A 19966-nucleotide genomic window follows, 5' to 3' on the forward strand; every position below is an offset into this window, starting at 1 on the left:
CAGGGGGCATGGGGGCACAGGTTCAATCCCTGGTCGGGGAACCAAGGTCCCACATGCCACGCAGTGCGGCTAAAAACAAAACAAAAACGACCACACAAAACTTGGTCATTTTCATATTGACATTACATCTCAGGCTGAACAGTCCCCTTGTTTCCCTTAGCATCACTGAGAGGTGGGTTAGGTACCCAGTGGAGAGTGATTCAAGGTCTCACCTATTTCTTATTATCCTGATTTTCCAGAGCAAAAGACCCGATAGTGACTAGTTACTAAAACGTCCTCTGGACTGTCTAGGAACCCCTTCCACCCCGGAAGAGTCAAATATTCTCCAAGCATCCTTGTCAGTACATTGCAACACTACAGCACAAATGGGGAACAGCCATACCCAGCCATGAGCTCTGCCTACTCTAAAAAGATGTGATTCTCCCAGAAGGGTCTGGAGCACTGCCTGGCACTGTAAGATCACACATGCCATGCAAGAGAAATGCCCAACCTGTGAACAGAAAATTCCCCCTGAGTGTGGTTTAGGTCTAAAACAAGAATGCCCTCTCTCATTTAGATTTTCCTTCCCACTCTCTCTCTGTCTTTACACAGACACACACACACACACACACATTTTATCTTTTCTCTCTCCCTTATTTTCTTCTCTTTTTTCTCTTAAATTAGGATCCTTTGGGGTTAGTTTGCTTTTCTGCAGTTACAGAAAAATTTCGACCTTCCCTTTCACCACATCTCCTATGCCGTGGTTGCTGTGAGTATATTTTCATTGACATTGTTCTGTTTACTTTCTGCATCAAAAAAAAAAAGAGCCTCACAAGATAGTTAAGAGAGTGAGGAGTGTACCCCAAACCACTGGCTACTTTTAGATAAATGATTTAAGACCATCCATCCCTGGATCACTTGCACACCGATCAGGACACCAACGCATGCTGGCTTCCTCTGAAGAGTCCCTTCCAGGCCAACTCCGAGCAGTGGCTTAAGAGGCCTGGTGGAAGCTAATGACAGGCTGGCCATCCAGAATGTGTAGCGGACACGCTCTAAGGACGGTACCCGGAGGGGAGCAGCACGGAATATGGAGGAGCACTAGACTGGGAGCACTGCCCTGGGAGCAGGCTTCCTCCTTCTCAACTGAGCTCTGCCACTTCACCCAGGTGTGAGAGCTGGGACGAGCCTCTGACCCTCCCTGGGTCTCAGCTTGCTCCTCTGTAAAGTAAGCACTGATGTTCTTTCCTGCTTGAGAACTCATCTTACAGGAAGAAAATGAGAAAGCTCTGATGGCCTTTCTGCTGAGGGTTCCCCGAAAAGGGTGGCTGGCTGTAGACAAGGCAACTTCTACAGAAAAGGGCTCACCACCTGTCTTCACCACGGGTCTGTCCTCTCCTGGAGGTTGTCACACCTGAAGGCATCTACCTTAAGGTGCCCATGGAAGGAGAAGACCATGCAAAGGACAGGTGAAAGGAAGCCATGAGGTTCCATGTTTTCCATACTTGCTCGTTTAGCTTAGGAACCAGTCCTGCTAAGGGGCAACTGAGGAACTGACAGAGCTAGTAAATGGTTCCCCCAGTTTGAAGCCTCCACCTTAGCTGAGGCAGGGCTGACAAGACCTGGTGAGAAGCCAGTTAACCCACATGTCCACTCAACCCACCAAACTGCAACCAGCCTTTAAAGCAAGGATTGAAGAGACGCCTATAGAGGAAATCACTGAAACCATTCACTTTCAAGGATACCAGAGGTCATCGTGTCTTCTTCAAGGAAGAAGAAATTGAGGAAGGAGGGTAGAAAAATGCAGTAAGTCATTGAAGAGCTCAGCAGTAGAACTGAGAGTCAGCTACATTTTCGACACCTTGTTTGGGGCTGTGATTTATTTGGGATTAGCTCTTGGCCACTTAGAGCCCTTGTTGAGTTTGATTCCAAGTTCCTGAACCCCCTGAGTCAACTAAATCACACTGGACCTTTCAGATGGGAGTAGCCTTCAGAAAATTCTCTGTCACTTTGTTCTGATTCCAGCAGGAGACACAACACTGTGATCTAAATAAATGAGAAATCATGAAGGACTAGAAGATATTTCTTGGCCCTTCAACGTGTTTAATTCAGTTTAATATTTAGTATTGGCTGAAGGTTCCTACTCCATACCACACTTAATTTCCCTAATTCAGTTTGTTCATCCCCTGTTGCTAGAAGGAGCCAAAAGTTCAGACGTAGATCGAATGTTTGCCAAAGCTCCTCCATTAGAGTCAGGCTACTTGAGAGCCATTCATCCCGTGCTGGGTTTGGCTTGAGTTTAGAAACACCACCAGAAGATCCTTTATCATGGGTTTTTTATCTCTTGGGCTATAGCAAAATCTACACAAAGTCATGTAAAAAAGTATTTTTTTAAAAGTTTTCTAACGGTTTCAAGGTGGAAAAGAAAAGGGGGCTTGGTTTGTGAAACCAGAAGACTTTGAACATGATTTTCTATTATTTTTAGTTGAATCATCAGGAGGAAACACTAAGAAGAATTGGAAATACTGACTGCATGTGAGAAGGCTGTGAAATGACCTAATAATACTTCCAAGTGCGGAGGCAGATGAGCAGTTGAGGCCAGAATGGCCTCACTGAGCCCCAATGATGGTGTGAAAATAAGAAAAAGGAGGCGCCAGAGAAATGTTTAGTTATAAACATAGGCTTCATGATTGTGTAGGCTGGAAAAAAAACAGTAAGGCTGATGGAGGAAAATTCTGGAATCTTTGCTTTGCTCTAGGTCTTTGAGAAATCAGAGATATTCTCCATTACTGTAAGTGGGTATGTCCACAAGAAAGAGGCCCTTCTTTTGTTGGCTACCTTCTCTGAGGGTATGAAGGTGAGAAAAAGAAAAGTTTGGAGAAAAGTGTCCCCCTTCCACTGCATTCTTGATTTTTTCCTGAGATGTTAGGGAAAAAGTCTCATATCTTCACATTTCAGGGAGTTTGCCAATAGGCTTTAACATTTCTCCTCTCCTCCAGTCCCAAGGTTCAAGAAGTGCATAAACTGGAAACACTGCACAGGCGGAGAAGTTTGGTATTACCTGGGACAAGTGAAAGGATGGAGGAGAAGAAACAAAACTGCATCCACTTCCAATGTGAAAAGCAATGTCTTCTTAAAGATTGTCCCTCTACGTTGTAGGTCCTTGGAAAAAAACTCTCTATACACATGTATCTCACCAAGAGAGTTTGCTTTACTTAAAAGCTGGGCTCTTCTGGTCTTTTTTTTTCAGCCATCTTGGACCCTGTGGAGGCCTGCTGGGAACAGGACTTCTAAAACGACAAATATGTCTGGAAGGCTGTGGTCCAAGGTCATTTTTGCTGGCTATAAGCAGGGTTTAGGGAGGGTCTAGGAGGAGGGTCTAGGTCAGAGGGAGCACACAGCTCTCCTGAAAATTGAAGGTGTATATGCTCGAGATGAAACTGAATTCTATCTAGGCAAGAGATGTGCTTACGTGTACAAAGCAAAGAACAACACAGTAACTCCTGGTGGAAAACCTAACAAAACCAGAGTAATCTGGGGAAAGATAACTCGTGCTCATGGAAACAGTGGCATAGTTCATGCCAAATTCCAAAGCAACCTTCCTGCTAAGGCCATTGGACACAGAATCCGTGTGATGCTGCACCCTTCAAGGATTTAAACTTACTGAAAAGTAAATAAATAAAAGTGTGGATTTGTTCCCTTGTAAAAAAAAAAAAAAAAAGCTGGTCTCTTCTGAACACAAGGATCCATGAACTTGTGATAAGATTTTAGGGCTTCCAAAGAGATACCTCTCTCTGCCCATTCAAGAGATGATTTCCCCCAAAAGTTTGCTGGTGGCTGAGAACTGTGGTTATAACATAAGAAAGTAATTCCTCCGAGCTTAGGTTTGGTCTCCTGTAAAAATGCAGCTACTTGGAGGAAGCAAGCAATGAAGCCTCTGTGTTGGGAATCTGAAGGGCTCTTCTGGCAGGAGGCCTTGGTAGAGGGAGGTGGAGAAAGTGCAGGAATGCCAGAGGAGAAGAAAAGGAGCCACCGAGAGAGGGGGCAGCTGCAGAAAGGGGAGGATGGAGGTTGAAGATGAACCACACCCGACCCAGAGGTACATAGATAGATGGAAACAGGTCCTTCTTCGGGAAAGAGGAGGGGACGTGGCCCTGTGAGGAGTTCAGAGCCAGGAAATGATGACTGCGGTGAGAGCTCAGGGCTTCCCGTAGACACTATTCCCAAGCTCGCGATCCTGGTCTGCAGTTGGCCGAGGCTGATGAGGCACCCTGGGGGCTCCTTTTTTTTTTTTTGCGGTACGCGGGCCTCTCACTGTTGTGGCCTCTCCCGTTGCGGAGCACAGGCTCCGGACGCGCAGGCTCAGCGGCCATGGCTGACGGGCCCAGCCGCTCCGCGGCATGTGGGATCTTCCCGGACTGGGGCACAAACCCGTGTCCCCTGCATCGGCAGGCGGACTCTCAACCACTGCGCCACCAGGGAAGCCCTTGGGGCTCCTTTGACAACCCACGTCAGCCCCAGTCTCCGTCCTAGTGACTATCTTCCCACCTCGGTACCAGCTGTTGGAAGTGCCCCAGAGAAGCGATAAGGAAGACCACACGGCCCTCAGGGTCCTTGTATCCCTTCTCCCAGCCCCTTGGTGGCAGTAGGGAGATGCAAAGAGAGGAAAAGATTTGTAACAGACTGTGCTGAAACAAGCCCCAGTAACCAGCAGGCCGACTGAGAATAGGACTTCGGTCAGGGCCACCTCAGGCTCAAAGCTTTCTCCGCATTCCCTTCATTACTGGAGTTGGCTGCTCTCTAGCGAGTTCCGGAGACCTCCAGTCCAGCATCCAGTTAATGAGTCCTGCTGCCTGAGAAAGAAACTGCTGCTGCTGAAAGCCAAGACGTGGTGCCCTATTATTCCCGTTCTGGATCAGAGCCTTTGCCTTTGGGTATGTCAGTTAATGATACTAAAAGGGTTCAATTTTACACAATTACACATAGAAGACAAAACAAGCTTGTGTGTGTGTGCGCGCACCTGTGTCGCTCACCCACACCTCACTCTTTTGCTGCTTTTTCCCCTGAGCCACCAAGAGTTATACCCAAGCCTCAAGCCCTAGAGGCAGCAGTCCTGGATTTTTGGCAGGTTGGAGAAAGCTGGCAAAGCTCATATATGGCCGTCACACCATCCACTATGCTCAGCGTCAAAGTCACATTACTTTGACCCCTTGGCCTAAATGCACAGTAGAAACAAGGGTAGCAACTCTTAGAAGAAATGGTGTTTTGAACTCATGGGTCCCTTGGCTTCTCTTCTACTTCTCCTTCCTCTCTGGAGCCACTTGGGGCTAGCAGCTTTGCCTGCACATTGAAACCTCCCACTGGAAAGCCACTGCACTTCCTACTACCTTTCCTCAGGTCACATTAGCCCTGACCCTCCTCAGAAAGAAGCTGGGTGCCTCCTTTCAGCCAGGAAGGCCTGCTCCTCTCAGGGCTATTATGGGGCCCTTGGGCACAAGGCCACAGGATTAGTGACTTTCTGTTGGCACGTGGGCCTACTTGTGGCTGTTGGAATATTTTTGTCTGCAGCACAATAATGTGCACTGACCTTAAAGGATGTGTTTGACACGAATTTTTTTAGTAGAAAACATAAATAAATAACAGCAAGGCACAGCATAGTCACTCTTTGAAGAAACCAAGTGGAACTCATTAATCATGGAGAACAGGGCTCTGCCTGCTGAACCAGGGATAGAATTAACTCCCGGGCTACGGTGGCCACAGCTCCAGCGAGCTGCATCTTATAGCCAGGCTCACATTCTCCGCAAATCAGCATTAAAAAAAGTCTCTGTGATTAAAATTCCCTTCAACTAAAATTGTCCTCAGCTTGCAAGCACTCCACCCACTTTAGAGAAAGAGAGAGAGATAGTCACAGAGACTATGTGGCTTCTGCACATGACAGGGGATATAATGCAGGGTGTCCACTGGTTTGTTACCCTCTCAAATGGGGGCAGGTTCATTTTAAAGGTAAAACTCAGCCACCTGAAGCATCTATTAAAATGTAAACAGGCACACCATTTGACCCAGATATTCTATCCCAGAGAAACTTGCACAAAGAGGCGACCTCAAGGATGTTCACTGCAGTATTGTTTATCATAGAAAGAAAACCTAGACACAACCTGAATGACCACCAGTAGGGGAGCAGTTAATAAACTGTGGTAGAGCGACATGATATGAAATGCTAGACAAGAGCTGAAAAGGTTGGGGTAAACCTGTCGGTGTGCAACCAAGTATCCTCAAGGCTTTGTCAAATGGAAAGAAGCAAGTTATCCAGCAAAGTGAGCAAATGTTGATACTATTTACACAAAACCAAACTAACCCCAACCAAAGCAAACTGCATAATTAGACATGAACATATACATTTGTAAAGGTATAAAACAAAGCCTGGAAATATACACCTCGAACAATTTCTCATGGTTCCCTCTGGGGAGGGGGTTGGTACTGGTTAGCAATGAAATGAACTTCTTTTTAGAAAAATTATTTGCACTTTTTGAGGATATAGTCATGTATAACTTGTAAGTTAAAAAGAAATGAAAAGAAACCTAACCAGAGACCATCTTAAAATTTCCCCCAACGACCTTTTTCAGTATCATAATGACTCCGGTCATGAGCCTCCAAGAATAGGTGTTTTCCCCACCCAGGGCCAGTCTTGCCTCCAGCACGTCTGTTGCTGACTCTTCAAATGGCCTTTCCTATTTCTTGGTCCGATACCGTGGGACTTTAGTTTTATTGGGAGCTTGGAGGTCAGTGACAGCAAAGCCCAAGAACAATTACTTTACTGGAAAGAGAACAGAAGGATTCTGGGTCTCCTGTCCACTGGGCTTGGGGCAAGAATGGTTTCTGCTGTTTGCCCTGAAGCACCAAGATTCTGCCCTGTGCCATGCAGAAACCATGCTAAAAGGGGTTTTTCTCTTTGGCAAGTCCCCACATCTTGTATCTCTTCCATGCTTAAGTTTGGGGCCAAAAGGAACTCCTCCACACAGTGCAAGTGTAGTCTGGCTGAGGCCTGTGGCCTGACGCCTTCTAAAGGCGCAGGTTTCTGATTATATTGAACCTCGAGACATACTCCAGTGCACCTGATCTGTGTCAGGCTTCATTAAATCCTACACTGTTCCTAGCTGTTAATTTATTTATATAAGCCGATCTTTCCCCTGCTGATTATAAGACCATTGGCTGGTGTTTCCCTCTCCCCTCCTTTTCCTCTGGTTGGATTTCTTTTGTGTTTTCTTTGGGCCGTCATTGAAGTGGATGAAAGGCAAATTACAGCTGCAAGAGCCCCAGTGATGCACACAATCAAAGAGAGAAAACAAGCCGCACCTACAGATCTGCAGTTCGGCTCAGATGTGGAGCCCACAACACGGACAAATTAAAACTTAAAAATGAAGCTCTTTTCATCAGAGATTACAGAAAGGCCAACAATGTTTGTGCAAAACAACTGCAGAGTCAGTGAAGAGAGGTGATGAAAACAAACACAGGGCCACAGCCGACTGGCCAGGCTGCGGGTATCTGGGCTAGGAGGGCAGAGTCTTGCTTCAACCGCAAGAACGTACATTTAAACTATCATAAGGCCAGGTAGGAGCCGAGACAGACGATCCCGGGCCTTGACATCTGGTGTTTATGACCCATGGAAATACAATTTCTGTAACATTGATGCTTGGGTTAGGTCTGAAATACCATACTGATAACAGTGCTGTGTTTGATACCTAAGATCAGAATTGTAACAGTCTGCTATTTTGGGGAAGAGAGAGTGCACATAGAATAAGCCTTGGGATCAGAACCAAGGTGGGAAAAGCAATGATGAAATTCTCAAAGGTGGCTCCCAAACCAGTAATGCTAACGAAGCATAACCGATGGCTAATTTAATTCACTGGCAAATTTGGTCCCAGGCCAGCTCGTGAAAATGTTGACTGAGCCTGGCTCTTTGCTGGAAATAAATGCTTTTGAGATGCTTTCATTTCATCTTTTGCTAATGGGAACAAATGGCTTTAAGAATAGCCAAATGTTATGTAGACAAAATGGGTGATGACGCTTGTCATTAGAGGAACAAACAATACTCTAAACATGGACATTCTGCTCTTTTCTCCTGCAGAGGACAGACAGTGACATCTATACTGAGCCATCTGTACTGACAACACTTCCTGTAAGATCTGAAAACCCAGAAGCCTGTTTCCTTTAGCACCACTTGGGCAGGTTTATAGCTGTAAGAAGTACTCCTTCCTGGATCTAGGTTTAGAAAGGAAGAAAAGCAGGATTCTGACAGAAATAGGATCTCCTGGACAAGCCCCTTTTCTTGGGACCTTTAGGGATGTTCTCAGACTCTGAGGAAGGCTCCTGGGTTGATGGAATGCTTCTAATACACCCCACGAATAGGGCGTGATGGAAAATTCTTCCACCACCTCTTTTGACCACCATCTAGAAACACTGAGTAGCTGGGAGGCTGTCTTTCCTAGATTGTTTGCCCCTAATACCCCTCAGATAGAAATATTTTATATAACTATATCACTAACTACTCAAGAAAGAGAACCAAAAGAAAAATACTCATCAAAAAGCTCTGCCTTTTGAGTAAGTTTCCCCAAGTCCCCCTCCTCAAAGTTGTTATAGAATCGTTGCTTTTATAAAATGTTCCACCATGATATTTCCAGGTTCACAGTAATCATATAATTATTTTCCTTACTTGCTCCAAAGTCTGGAATATCTTCGAGCCTGAACATGCTACAAGTTCCCGTTTTGTCTGGGAAAGTGCTCATAAATTGGAGATCGACGTCCCCGTGGAAGTAATCATTTGGTAGGCAAGGGGTAAGATGTCACTACTTCTTCTCCAAAGGAAGCTATCTGTCTCTGCAGAGCTGAGTACACGATTCAGCTTCGCTCATCCCCCCCGCGCGCCCCCCCAGCCCGGGGCCCTTTGAAAGTAGAGTCCAATCTCCGGGGATTTGCCATCAAGAGAAATTTTGTAGAATCACATTGAGTAATTTAGCACTTAGCAACTTTTGCAAAATCCCACACCAATCATAAAAATTGGCTCAGCTGCACAAATTGGATAAAACTCCTAACAAGCAGTAATAAAAAATAAAAGAAGGAGAAGCTGGCATTCAGCCTCAAGGAGAACCTACCTCCCACAGAAATGCCCTGTGGCTCAGAAGGCGATGTATAAACTTTGGAAACATCAGTTCTTTCACAGCCTACATTTCAACTTTGTTCTCTCAAGCCAAGGTGAAAAAAAAACCCCAGATGTTTGTATAAAAATATCATCACTTTATTACATTCCACACAATACACATTCAAATAGTTTCCAACGTCCACAAGTTATTTTGACACACAGGCAACTGAGCAATGCAAGAGATGTCACAGTTATAGGGCGCGGGGATAAGAATAGGAAGTAAAAATCTTTAAGTTTTCTTGTTTTGTTGTTGTTCTTTGGTAATTTTTGATTATTCAGGTGTTTACTTGCCTGCTAGTTTCATTTTTAAAGACAGGGTCTTCTTAAAGATGGGGTATCAACCTCAGAAATATTACTGGATTTCCTACCCTATTCTGGCTTTAATCCCAAAAATGTGAGACAAAGGAAAGACAATTTATTTTCGGCATTCTGTTTGTCAATGGCAATGCTATGATCCTTTTAATTCTTTTTTCTGCCTTCACTGGCAATTAGGGGATAGCAATTGCTAGTGTAATATCAAGGAAGGGATTTTTAACCCAGAGGTAAGGGTTTCCCTCCTGGAGCTGTTAACATGAAAGCTCTACTAAGGCAAATACTGTACCAGCCTGAGCTAGACCTTCAATTCATTCATTCAGTAATTTTTTAATAGCTGCTATCACCTCTTTGTCTTCTGAGAAGCAACTCTAAACATGCATGCATGCATTCACCTGTCCAGTCTATTTTTCTTAGAAGAGAGGGACCCTTCCCTCCCTCCATGAAATACAGATTTTGCTTTTAAAAGCTGCAAGGCATGACATTTAATAGAAGAGCTTCCCTTTTAGCATAGTACCTGGATAATACTGTGAAAGTCACTTGGGCTGCAAGAGCATAGAGAGAGAGAGACAGAGAGAGAAGTGTGACATCCCCAGCTGAAGTGCATCATGGGAGTCACAGAGATTGGAGCAGTCTCATATTCTCAATGACAGCATGTACATAAAGATGATGCCACATGGGGCATCAGATAAAGATTTAGCAAATTTCACAAAGTTGTTGTCATCTTCTTTTAAAGAAGGGAAATCCTCAAGGGTGTATGGTAACTCAGACAGTTCCTACACTGGCTAGACTTTCCAGGTGTAATTTCGGAATATCCTGACACCACGCCTCCATGGGGTGCCTATAGGGATGTCAATCATTTCAAGGGATGCCTGACCCCAAAGGCATCACTGGATACAGATACCTGAGACAAAAAGCCCTCAGTGATTGGCATGGAAGTCATCGTAAGGTATCCATGGTATCCTGCCACCCCTCCTCCCTCACTCCGTCTTTCTTTCTCCATCTTCAGCTGGGGTAAGACACCTCTTGAAATCTCAAGGTAGCTCATGCTCTAGCCTTTCATCTTTTTTCCTGGCAGGGCTGCTGTGGTTGAGACAGACCAGCTCTTTGAAATAGAATAAGAGTGGGAGAGCACCATTCTTTCAGGAGGATGAAACAAAGCAGATGTAAAAGTGAGTGTGTGTGTGTGTTGGAGAGATCTATGTGGATATTCCGGAAGAATGCTAAGAGTCTCTCTCTCCCAAGCAGCCAAAAAAAAAAAAAAAAATCATTAGTATTTTGTTCTCAAAAGGTACCTGGAGGCTTTCAGCCCAGGCAACCATCTTTGGAGAGAATCTTACACTTCCTCAGTGGATTCCTAGGAGGAAGGTGAGAAATAAACACCCCCAAGGCTGAGTCCCAGTACACTGAGAATCTCGTTAAAATACCCATTTTCTATCAGTGAAATTGACTTCATTATCGAATCTATCCTTTGTACAATATCATTAGGCAATTTATCTCTAATATCCCTCTCCCTGCATTGTTTAGAGAGCACGAATGGGCAGCAAAGGATTTATCTTCATTATGCCTTCGCCTGACGATGCAGCAACATCTGGAAATGCCAGGCCAGCCTATAAGGGTGTATTTGCCAGATGCCAGGAACGCTTTAAGGGGTAGTACACTGGTACATTTTAGAAAACGGATAACTTTTTATTCTCTCATAATATTCAAATAAGTCAGGTGAACAGCCATATAGTTTAGTGGCTATACATTCAGGCACCCATTAACACCATGAAAGGAAAGCAAATGACCCCTTTCCCCCCACATTTTACAAATGCTATTACAATGATCAATATGACACCAAAGAATACGTTTTTGTAACCTTCTTACTCTATCCCATCCTAAGCAGGGCACAATGAATGCCCAGGGGGTGAGGACGTTTCTTAAAGACAACATTTCATCCTTCCTTCTCCTCCATCTCCTCGTGCTCTCAACAGGCTACTGCTTTTCCTACATCAGTCTCAGATTTGTTATCCTCTATGACTTATTCCAAGATTGGACTTAACCAATAAAAGCTAAACATTCATTATGAGCTTCTCTTTTATAAGGCAACATGAGACAGATTCGCTTCAGTGCTGGAAGTAGAGATGGTTCCACATGCACCCAATGGCTGTTGTCACGTGACTTCAAAGACGCCCGAGACAGGACAAGGGGTCATGTCTGAGTGCAGTGGGGGAACCTTCCTCTTGGGTCAGGTGGGTTGGGCATGGGGATAGGAATGAGAGGGGCCACACTTCTTTTCACATGGCCTCTAGTTTTCTGGGTACCTGGAGATGACAATGGTAGCCAACAGAAACCCAGCCAGAGCTAGATAAGGCAACAAAAAGCTTCAATCTCTTCTCCAAGTAAACAAAACTAGTACAGTATATTATTTTCTGGAACATGTACCCCCAGAGAAGTAACACAAGGGTTAAAGGGGGCCCTCTCTGAACACACCCACACACTCCCCCCCTGCAGTGAGCCAGCCTCTCTCTCACAGCCACGCACACACAGAGCTAGTCACACGCACAAATGTATACCATGTACAAACACACAGATCCGGGTCTCCCCTCAAGTCTCCTGGCAGACTGACTGCCCACCGAGAGGAGGGATGGGATAAGGCAAGGGGAAGAAACAGGGAACCAGTCTCTGGAAGGAAACCAGCTGAGCCTTGAGTTGTGAAGTGCTTAGGGGTGTATCTCTTCTCGTATTCCAAGATGCAGCATTGGAATCAACAAAAGGAAAACAAACAAAAGAACCCAAGGAGAATGGTGGGGATCGATACAAGCGCACAGGGTTTGGGCCCCGAGAGAGAGATGTCTGAGCGTTCACACAGAGACTAGGCGAGGAGAAAAAAGTGCAAAATCGAGGCAACGTGTTTGCAGTCTTTCTTGTTTGTTTTGGGTGCCGTCCTTGCTTCGGCCCTCAGCAGTGCGAGCTGCGGTCTTGCTCTAGTTTAATGGTTAGGGTGGGCTCCACCGCCAGAGGGGCCCCGTTGGTGTAGTGGGAGGTTTTGTAGGTGATGGAGTGATCGGTCTTCTTGGCCGCATAGCGGAACCGGTGGTAGTGGAGCACCAGGGCCAGCACGACGGAGACCAGCACCAGCACGGCGCCCCCGGCGGCCATAACGTAATACCAGTAGGCTGGGATGGGCTGCACGGGCACCGTGTCCACTGTGGGCTCGGTCCCCGGTAGGAGGGTGCCCCCTGGTGGAGAGACACAGAAGAGTGTTGCTAGGCTGAGAGCATGCAGACTAATCCAAATTTAATTAAAAAAAGAAAAGAAAAGAAAAGAAAACACACACACATGCTTTGGAGTGGAGAGGGAAGGGGACAGGGGAATAAGATGGTACTGAGTATTTAGCGTGTGCCAAGCACTTTTCAATGATTGATATTATTTCCTACTTACAACCCTATGAGGTAGGTACTGTCAGACCCATTTTACAGGTGAGGAAATAGAGGCTCAGAGAGGTTAAATGAATGGTTATACAGCAAGTAAGTGGGAAGTTAGATATTCAACCAGCCAAGAGCTGTGTGATTCCAAAACTCTTTTCTTCTTTCTGTTAAACCACAATTACTGTATAATATATAGAAGCATTATGATTCACACACGTCACACACACATGCACGCGTGCACACACACACACACAGAGGAATACATGCAAGTAAGTGATGCTGATATGACTTCTGGGATTCCATAGCATTGATTCTCTGAATGCGCGGAAATACAATATTTGGTCTGGCTGGCCAGCATTCTCAAACAATGTATTAATTAGGCTGGCTAGACTTGAAGGGGAATTCCACTTTGGTTTGCCAAGGCTTCCATGCCCACTGAAAATCAGCCTGGTCTTGTCTAAACAGGTCAATTACCACTGTCAAGCAATGAGTAGTGCATCTTCATTGTTTTAACTGAATGGAGGATTTAAAAAGCTGATTGGAAGGAAGTTGCAACCAAGAAATGTGAGTGCAAAACGCTAGTAGGTATGTGAGAGCAAAGGAAGGGAGATCATTCTAATCGCGGAAAAGACAGAGGACGGAAGAGAAGCTAGCAGAGGATTTAGAAGGCAACCACATTCACTGGCTAGCCTCTGGTTGCCATGGAGATGATGTTGTAGATTTAAGTCCAGGGTAACTCTGGGGAACGACTGGCTAGAGTTCCATTTGATGCAAAACAGTGCTACAACTTGATTCTCCCAACCATCTACATCAGATGAGAATCTGGCCCAGAGTGGGACTAGGAGATTTTGAGCTTGCCAAAACCAGACATGATCCTTACTTCTGAAAAATGATGTATGCTTAACCTATGAAAAATTCCTCCCTAGCTGCCTCCATCAAGTAGGGGTGGCCAGAAAGATGTATCCTCTCCATCCATGCGATACCCCAGGTGGGAGCCACGGGCGGGAGGTGCTGCTCCCCTCTCTGTGCACCGTTGGTCCTACTCTGTGGGTGGATCTCTGCTCAAGACGCAGACAAGGCTCATTTATATTTTCATGCCTCCCTCACGAGACGCGGAGCTCTCAAGCAGAAGAACTCGCTCTCATCTTGGTTTCTACCTCAGGGTATGCACCAAGAAGGCTCTCCATAAATGCTCGTGATTAAAAGACTGAACTGAGGTGAAGACTTCTTTCTTTTTTTTTTTTTTTTTTTTTTTGCGGTACACAGGCCTCTCACTGTTGTGGCCTCTTCCATTGCGGAGCACAGGCTCCGGACGCGCAGCCTCAGCGGCCATGGCTCACGGGCCCAGCCGCTCTGCGGCATGTGGGATCTTCCCGGACCAGGGCACGAACCCGTGTCCCCTGCATCGGCAGGCGGACTCTCAACCACTGCGCCACCAGGGAAGCCCGAGCACCTCTTTTTGATTTGGGGACTAGCTGAGGGGTGAGTCAGACCTTCTGATGTCTTCTCAGAAGTGCTAGAAAAATGAGAGCGTTTTTCTCGGAAAATCTTTCAGAGCCTGCCCACCTTCCCAGCTTTTACACACTCACTGGTTCCTCTAGTTTTAGGGATCCCCTTCTGCCAAGGTACAGGGCTCATTGGTGCCTCTTGGCCCATCAGAAGTACCACGGGGCTGGAGAAGCTGTGACAAGGATGTGTCACCCAGCATACACTCTGGCAGCCGCAGGCACAGCCCCTGGGGTGGAAAGGATCCCAGAATCCCAGGATCACCTTTCTACATTGTCTTCTTCATTACCCGCTACTCTACGTTTGTTTATTCCCAGACCATTTCCATCTTTTTTTTTTTTTTTTTTTTTTTTTTTTTTTTTTTTTGCGGTACGCGGGCCTCTCACTGTTGTGGCCTCTCCCGTTGTGGAGCTCAGGCTCCGGACGCGCAGGCTCAGCGGCCATGGCTCACGGGCCTAGGCGCTCTGCGGCATGTGGGATCTTCAGGACCGGGGCACGAACCCATGTCCCCTGCGTCGGCAGGCGGACTCTCAACCACTGTGCCACCAGGGAAGCCCTCCATCTTTTAATCATTTCATTACTGTAGCTGAGAAAGCTCCCTTCCTCCTTTCCTCCTTCCCTCCTTCCCTCTCTCTCTCTCTGTGACCATATTGAAAATTATGCACAGAAACAGAAAGAGAAAGCAAGGCACTGAAAATGGCTCCTTGAAATGGCCAGCTCGTGAGTCACAAGGAACTGGTGTCAACTCATTATTCAGGTCACCCAGAGTATCTGCTGCCTGGCAACCATCCTGCCATTGGATTTTCATGTGGCCTCAGAAGAATGCACGAGCAACAACAAAGTGTGCAGGGATGGGTTCCAAGTTCCTCTGTGCCACCGCCTCTCCCCAGACCTCTCCTCGGTCTGCCTCTGATTTCGATTTGGCTCCACGGTGAAACCCATTCTCTAATGAGGCTGCAGCTCACTGTGAGAGGAAAGGAAGGCGGTACATCCACAGGGATTAACTTTCCCCTCTGAAGCGCCTGACTAGACCACAAAGCAGGAGCACAACTTTTTGTCAAGCAGAAAACAGTCACAACTGCTCACGTTCCCACCAACACCGCATAGTCTCAGTTCAAAGGTTTGCTTTCCCTCAGCCAAAATGCTGGTTCTCAACATTAAATACATCCCCTAGGGCTCAACGCGCCGGGGCTGGGGCCTTCATGTGACTCCTAAAGTGTGGCTTATGATAGAGACAAAGTTGGGGCACGGTGGGGAGGATCTAGGGGACCCGCTGGAGAAGAAGAAATCGCATTGTGTGGATTACAGATTCAGAATCAGAGAGAGACCCCTCGCCTCAAGTTCTGCTCTGCTTTGGAAGACAAACTCCACTTTATTATGAAGCCCTCGTCCCCTTTCCTGCTAACACTCTCCTCCCCAGAAATGATTACCATGTAGAAAATTTTAGTGACAAAAGCCATTTGGTGGACGTCACATTGGTTCCTTAAACTTTTTCATTGGACAGTTGTTTGGAGAAATGAGAAAACAAACTATATGAATTTGTGCTTTTATCGTTAAAGGAGTCAGAAAAGAGAGGATACACCTAACAGCCCTCCTCTCACCCCCCTCAGGCAATTTTTGATGACCTGCAGTTGGGGGCCAGAGTTTCTTAGGACATTCTCCAGCTAAAGAGACTCAGCTCCCACAGGCTGGTGGTTCGCTGGTTTGGAACCTGGCTCTGTGGCCATCTTCAGGGGCTGTGTGCTAACGAGGCTGTGGTTTGCTAGCCAGAGAAAAGGAAGGTGATAGATCAATAGGGGTTAAATCCCCTTTCAAAGCGCCTTTCCAGATAACAGCAGCAATCCTAGGAATGTCCGATGGATGGATGGATGGATGGATGGATGGATGGATGGATGGGTGGGTGGATGGGTGGGTGGGTGGATGGGTGGGTGATTAGATGAATGAGTGGACAGACGAATGGAGGAATGAACTTTGGACCTACATTCAGACTTCCTGGAAAAAATGTTGATGACCTAATAGTACTTCATAGAATAGTTATTCTTGGAAAGTGTTAGATTCTGTTAGCTCATACCATGCCTCTATGTCAAACTGCAAAAAGGTGCCCCCTTTGGGCAGATGCTGCCTGCACCAGGTACCCAGGTTGGTGAGTGGCTGCATTTTAGCCCCACTTGCCCCCCTCAGCCATATGGGATGGCTGGGCCTTTGCTTCACAACACAGGAGCCAGGGCCATGTCCCCCAGGATGGCAGAAAGAATGCAGGTGACTTCAACCTTGCCCAGCACTGGTGATGTGCGGACCTGAATGTCCCCTCTGATTGTTCTAACGTCCCCCACTTACTCACATACCTTGTTTTCCCCCAACTGAAAAATGCTTTCAACGCCTCTTCTATTTTTCATTAATTTCTACCTTCTAATTTTCCATAAAGTTTTCTCATCGTGTGAGATAATGAGAAACAGAAATTTAAATAGTCAGTAACTCCAAGTGTATTTGCAAGGTTGAGCAGGCTTCCACCTGTAAAGTTCTGAGCCCCCTGGAGAAAGCGGTAATGTGAAGGTGGAGAATTTGAAGTTTGAGAAACAAATTCTAAGAAGCCATGCATGGAAGGAAAATATGGGGAAAAATGACACTGTCGGTAGCTTTCTTCCATTCCTATTGTGCAAATAGGGTTACAGAATTAATAAGCAACTGGGAAATGTGACCATAACTACAACTATAATGAATGGACACTTCCGGGGTGCTGGGCATTGGGCTATATGGTGAATCATCTTTATTCTTCATGACTTTCAGATGGGAGAGCTGAGAACCTGAGAGGATAAGTGATTTTTCTCCCAGTTCTACCTGTAGGAAAACTGAGGAGGAGGGCGGGAGGCAGCACACAGTGAAACCCTATAGAGATGGCCCAGAGCCCTCAGAGGAAGCTCACACCGCTGGCAAGTGGCAGGGTCAGGACTGGAAGCACGTGGACCAAATCCTCCGCCCGTGCTGCAACTCAGAGGTCAGATAACCAAATCTGGCTCACTGCCTATTTCTGCACGTCTTGGAATACGGCCACCCTCATTACATATGGCTTCTGGCTGCTTTTGTGCTACAGTGGCAGCACGTAGTGGTGACACAGAGTGTCATAAAGCCCAACATATTTACGATCTGTCCTTTTATAGAAAAAGTGTGCAGACCCCTGTTCTAACCACGTAGGGATGGAACACGAAGCAGCCCTCCCCCTTTCTGCCTCTTACTTCTGTTGGAAGCTGTCTGAGGACTGTCTCAGTCGAGTTCTCACTGAATCACCGAAAAGAGACAGCATCTCCTACAGTTAAGTTTATGACATGTCCTCCGGACCTGGAGGAGTCACCCAAGTTTCCAAAAGAAATGTTTTGAAAGATACCAAAGGTAAATCATCTCTCTCAGAGGGGAAAAAACCAAAAGGCTCATTTCAAATCAGAACTGTTTCAGGCCTGGCCTGTCTGCAGTCTTTTATGCATAGGTTGAAAACGAAGAGCTGGTGAAGGGGCATTTCAGATGAAAGGCTTATGTAATTTGTGGGATTAAACAAACAAAAGAGAAGCCTGGCTCCTCTAGAAAAGTTTACAGAAGAGAGTCGAAGAATGTGGTCACGCCCACTGATCTGTTGGGAAGAAGAATGCAGAAGTGCAAAATTTCCCTGTGAAATGACTCTTCTGGGTTGCCTTGCACTCGTGTGTGTGGGGATCACCGGAAGAAGGTTTCCACCAGGTTAGCAGGAGAGCTGGTGGTCTCCCACATCTGTCTAAACCCCCCTAAACTCAGACCTGTGGCTGGCTGAAGTCTCAGACACTTGTCCTCTCTTTGGTGGCACTTAGGCTACTGCTTTTATTTATTTATTTATTTTTAACATCTTCATTGGAGTATAATTGCTTTACAATGGTGTGTTAGTTTCTGCTGTATAACAAAGTGAGTCAGCTATACATATATACATACACCCCCATATCCCCTCCCTCTTGCGTCTCCCTCCCACCCTCCCTATCCCACCCCTCTAGGTGGTCACTGAGCACCGAGCTGATCTCCCTGTGCTATGCAGAGGCTACTTCTTTTAAACTAAGGCTCGTCCTTCCTGTTCCCGGAGAGAGGAAAAGTCAGCGAAAAGAAATTCCTTCTCCCCTTAGAGAAACTGACGTGGGCAGCTGTTTAGATGAATGGTAAACGTGCGGGGGGAGGGAGCGCGTCAGGCCTCTGTGACTTGAATCTCACAAACGATGCCTTGGCGTCCCCTCAGGCGAGCAGCCACAGCCAGGCAGTGAGCAGGTCACACACTTCTCATCTCCAGGCTTCCCGGCTCAGCAACACCTAGCCCTGATCTGGCAGCTGTGCACGTCAGGGGGAGGGGGCCAAGGAGAAGGAGTCACACCCCACAGCTGCCTATCTGGAGCCCTGGCAGGGTTTAGGAATACTTCTCCGCCTTTCATCAGAGGATTACTGCAGGAACGCCGATTAACCCTCACTGTGTTTCACAAGTGCTTCTAGTCGAGAGAGCCAAAGAAAGAGGGAATTTGAGGCCAACCCCACGTCCTGTGCCCTGGGGTGTGGCTCATCACACTGGGGGACAAAGCCTCGGGAGGCAGCCGACTGGTAGATCGACGGGGGATGAGGGTGGGGACAGAGAGATCGGGGTGGGAAACGGCGGAGGTGGGCCGGTTGGTACCAAATAAACAGAACTGAAAACCTGATGCATAGGGTCAACCCCCAGCCAGCTCTGTCATTAGCTCAAAATGGGCCCCCTCTATGCCCAGGAGATAGCCTGTGCTGTCCACTTTCTCCTGGTTTTACCTGGTTGAAAACTGCCGAGGACTGCACAAGGTGAGACCCAAGGGATTGGCCCGACAGCCCTCAGAACTGGTCTGAGGCATAAAACCCAAGTTCACGGGCTTGAACAGGAGCTACTGATGTTCCTTTTAGCATCCATCAGTGGTAGACACAGCACTTCTGAATCCTTCACTCTCACTGCCCACCCACCCCACCCCGTGCCTGGGATTTCCATGGGTCTCTGACAGGTAGGGTACCAGACTCTGTCTCTTTGCTCTAGCTTTGTTCAAAGCCCACAGCCTCTAACATGAATAAGAACTCTTGCTTCCACTGTGACCTGCTAAAAATAACTGGCTGGTTAACAACTACAGAACTCTGATTATGGGCTTTATATATTTTTACTGGCTTCCTCATTACTCTTTTTACTTTTATTGAAAGAAGAAAGTGTTGGTTAAGAAAAAATAATCCATCACCTTAATTACACCCCTTTTCGGTTTTCCCCCATCCCCCGACCGTTACACACAGTTTTTCATTTGTAAAAGCTCAAATTCTAGAACAAGATACATGACGGCACTTTGTCTATAGCCAGTGCTTTTAAAAAAGAAAAGAAAGAACGAAAAAAGAAAAGCGCACCCAGGCTACATTGTTTAGAACAACAGCAAGAAAAGTCTCTTTAAACATCACATGACAACACAGCTTATTCACTCTCTCCTCCTCGCCCTTTCTCTACATGGCTCTCTTTTTCTCCATGGCTTGTTTCTCCTCACTACTGACTCATACCCCA

General features: G+C 46.5%; 1 protein-coding gene and 1 pseudogene across 7 annotated transcripts in view; one reads left to right on the forward strand and one right to left on the reverse strand.

Annotated features, from left to right (window-relative positions):
- Window positions 1-19966, reverse strand: part of NRP2 (neuropilin 2) — a gene marked incomplete at its 3' end in the record, with an annotated part of 112660 nt that overhangs the window by 6755 nt on the left and 85939 nt on the right. For 2 of the 6 annotated variants that reach the window (XM_079710466.1, XM_079710465.1), the window contains exon 16: window positions 12431-12711. The exons of the other annotated variants lie outside the window; for them this stretch is intronic. In XM_079710466.1, the coding sequence (XP_079566592.1) occupies window positions 12431-12711 (281 nt within the window). Of the gene's footprint in view, window positions 1-12430; window positions 12712-19966 lie in introns of those variants that run through there. 6 annotated transcript variants of the gene reach the window in all.
- On the forward strand, window positions 3284-3700 carry LOC307057308 (large ribosomal subunit protein eL33-like; annotated as a pseudogene). The gene has a single exon. The product of its transcript is annotated as a large ribosomal subunit protein eL33-like (transcript).

The sequence above is a fragment of the Hyperoodon ampullatus genome, assembly GCF_949752795.1.
Source record: "Hyperoodon ampullatus genome assembly, chromosome: 8".
In the NCBI taxonomy this organism is placed as follows: Eukaryota; Metazoa; Chordata; class Mammalia; order Artiodactyla; family Ziphiidae; genus Hyperoodon; species Hyperoodon ampullatus.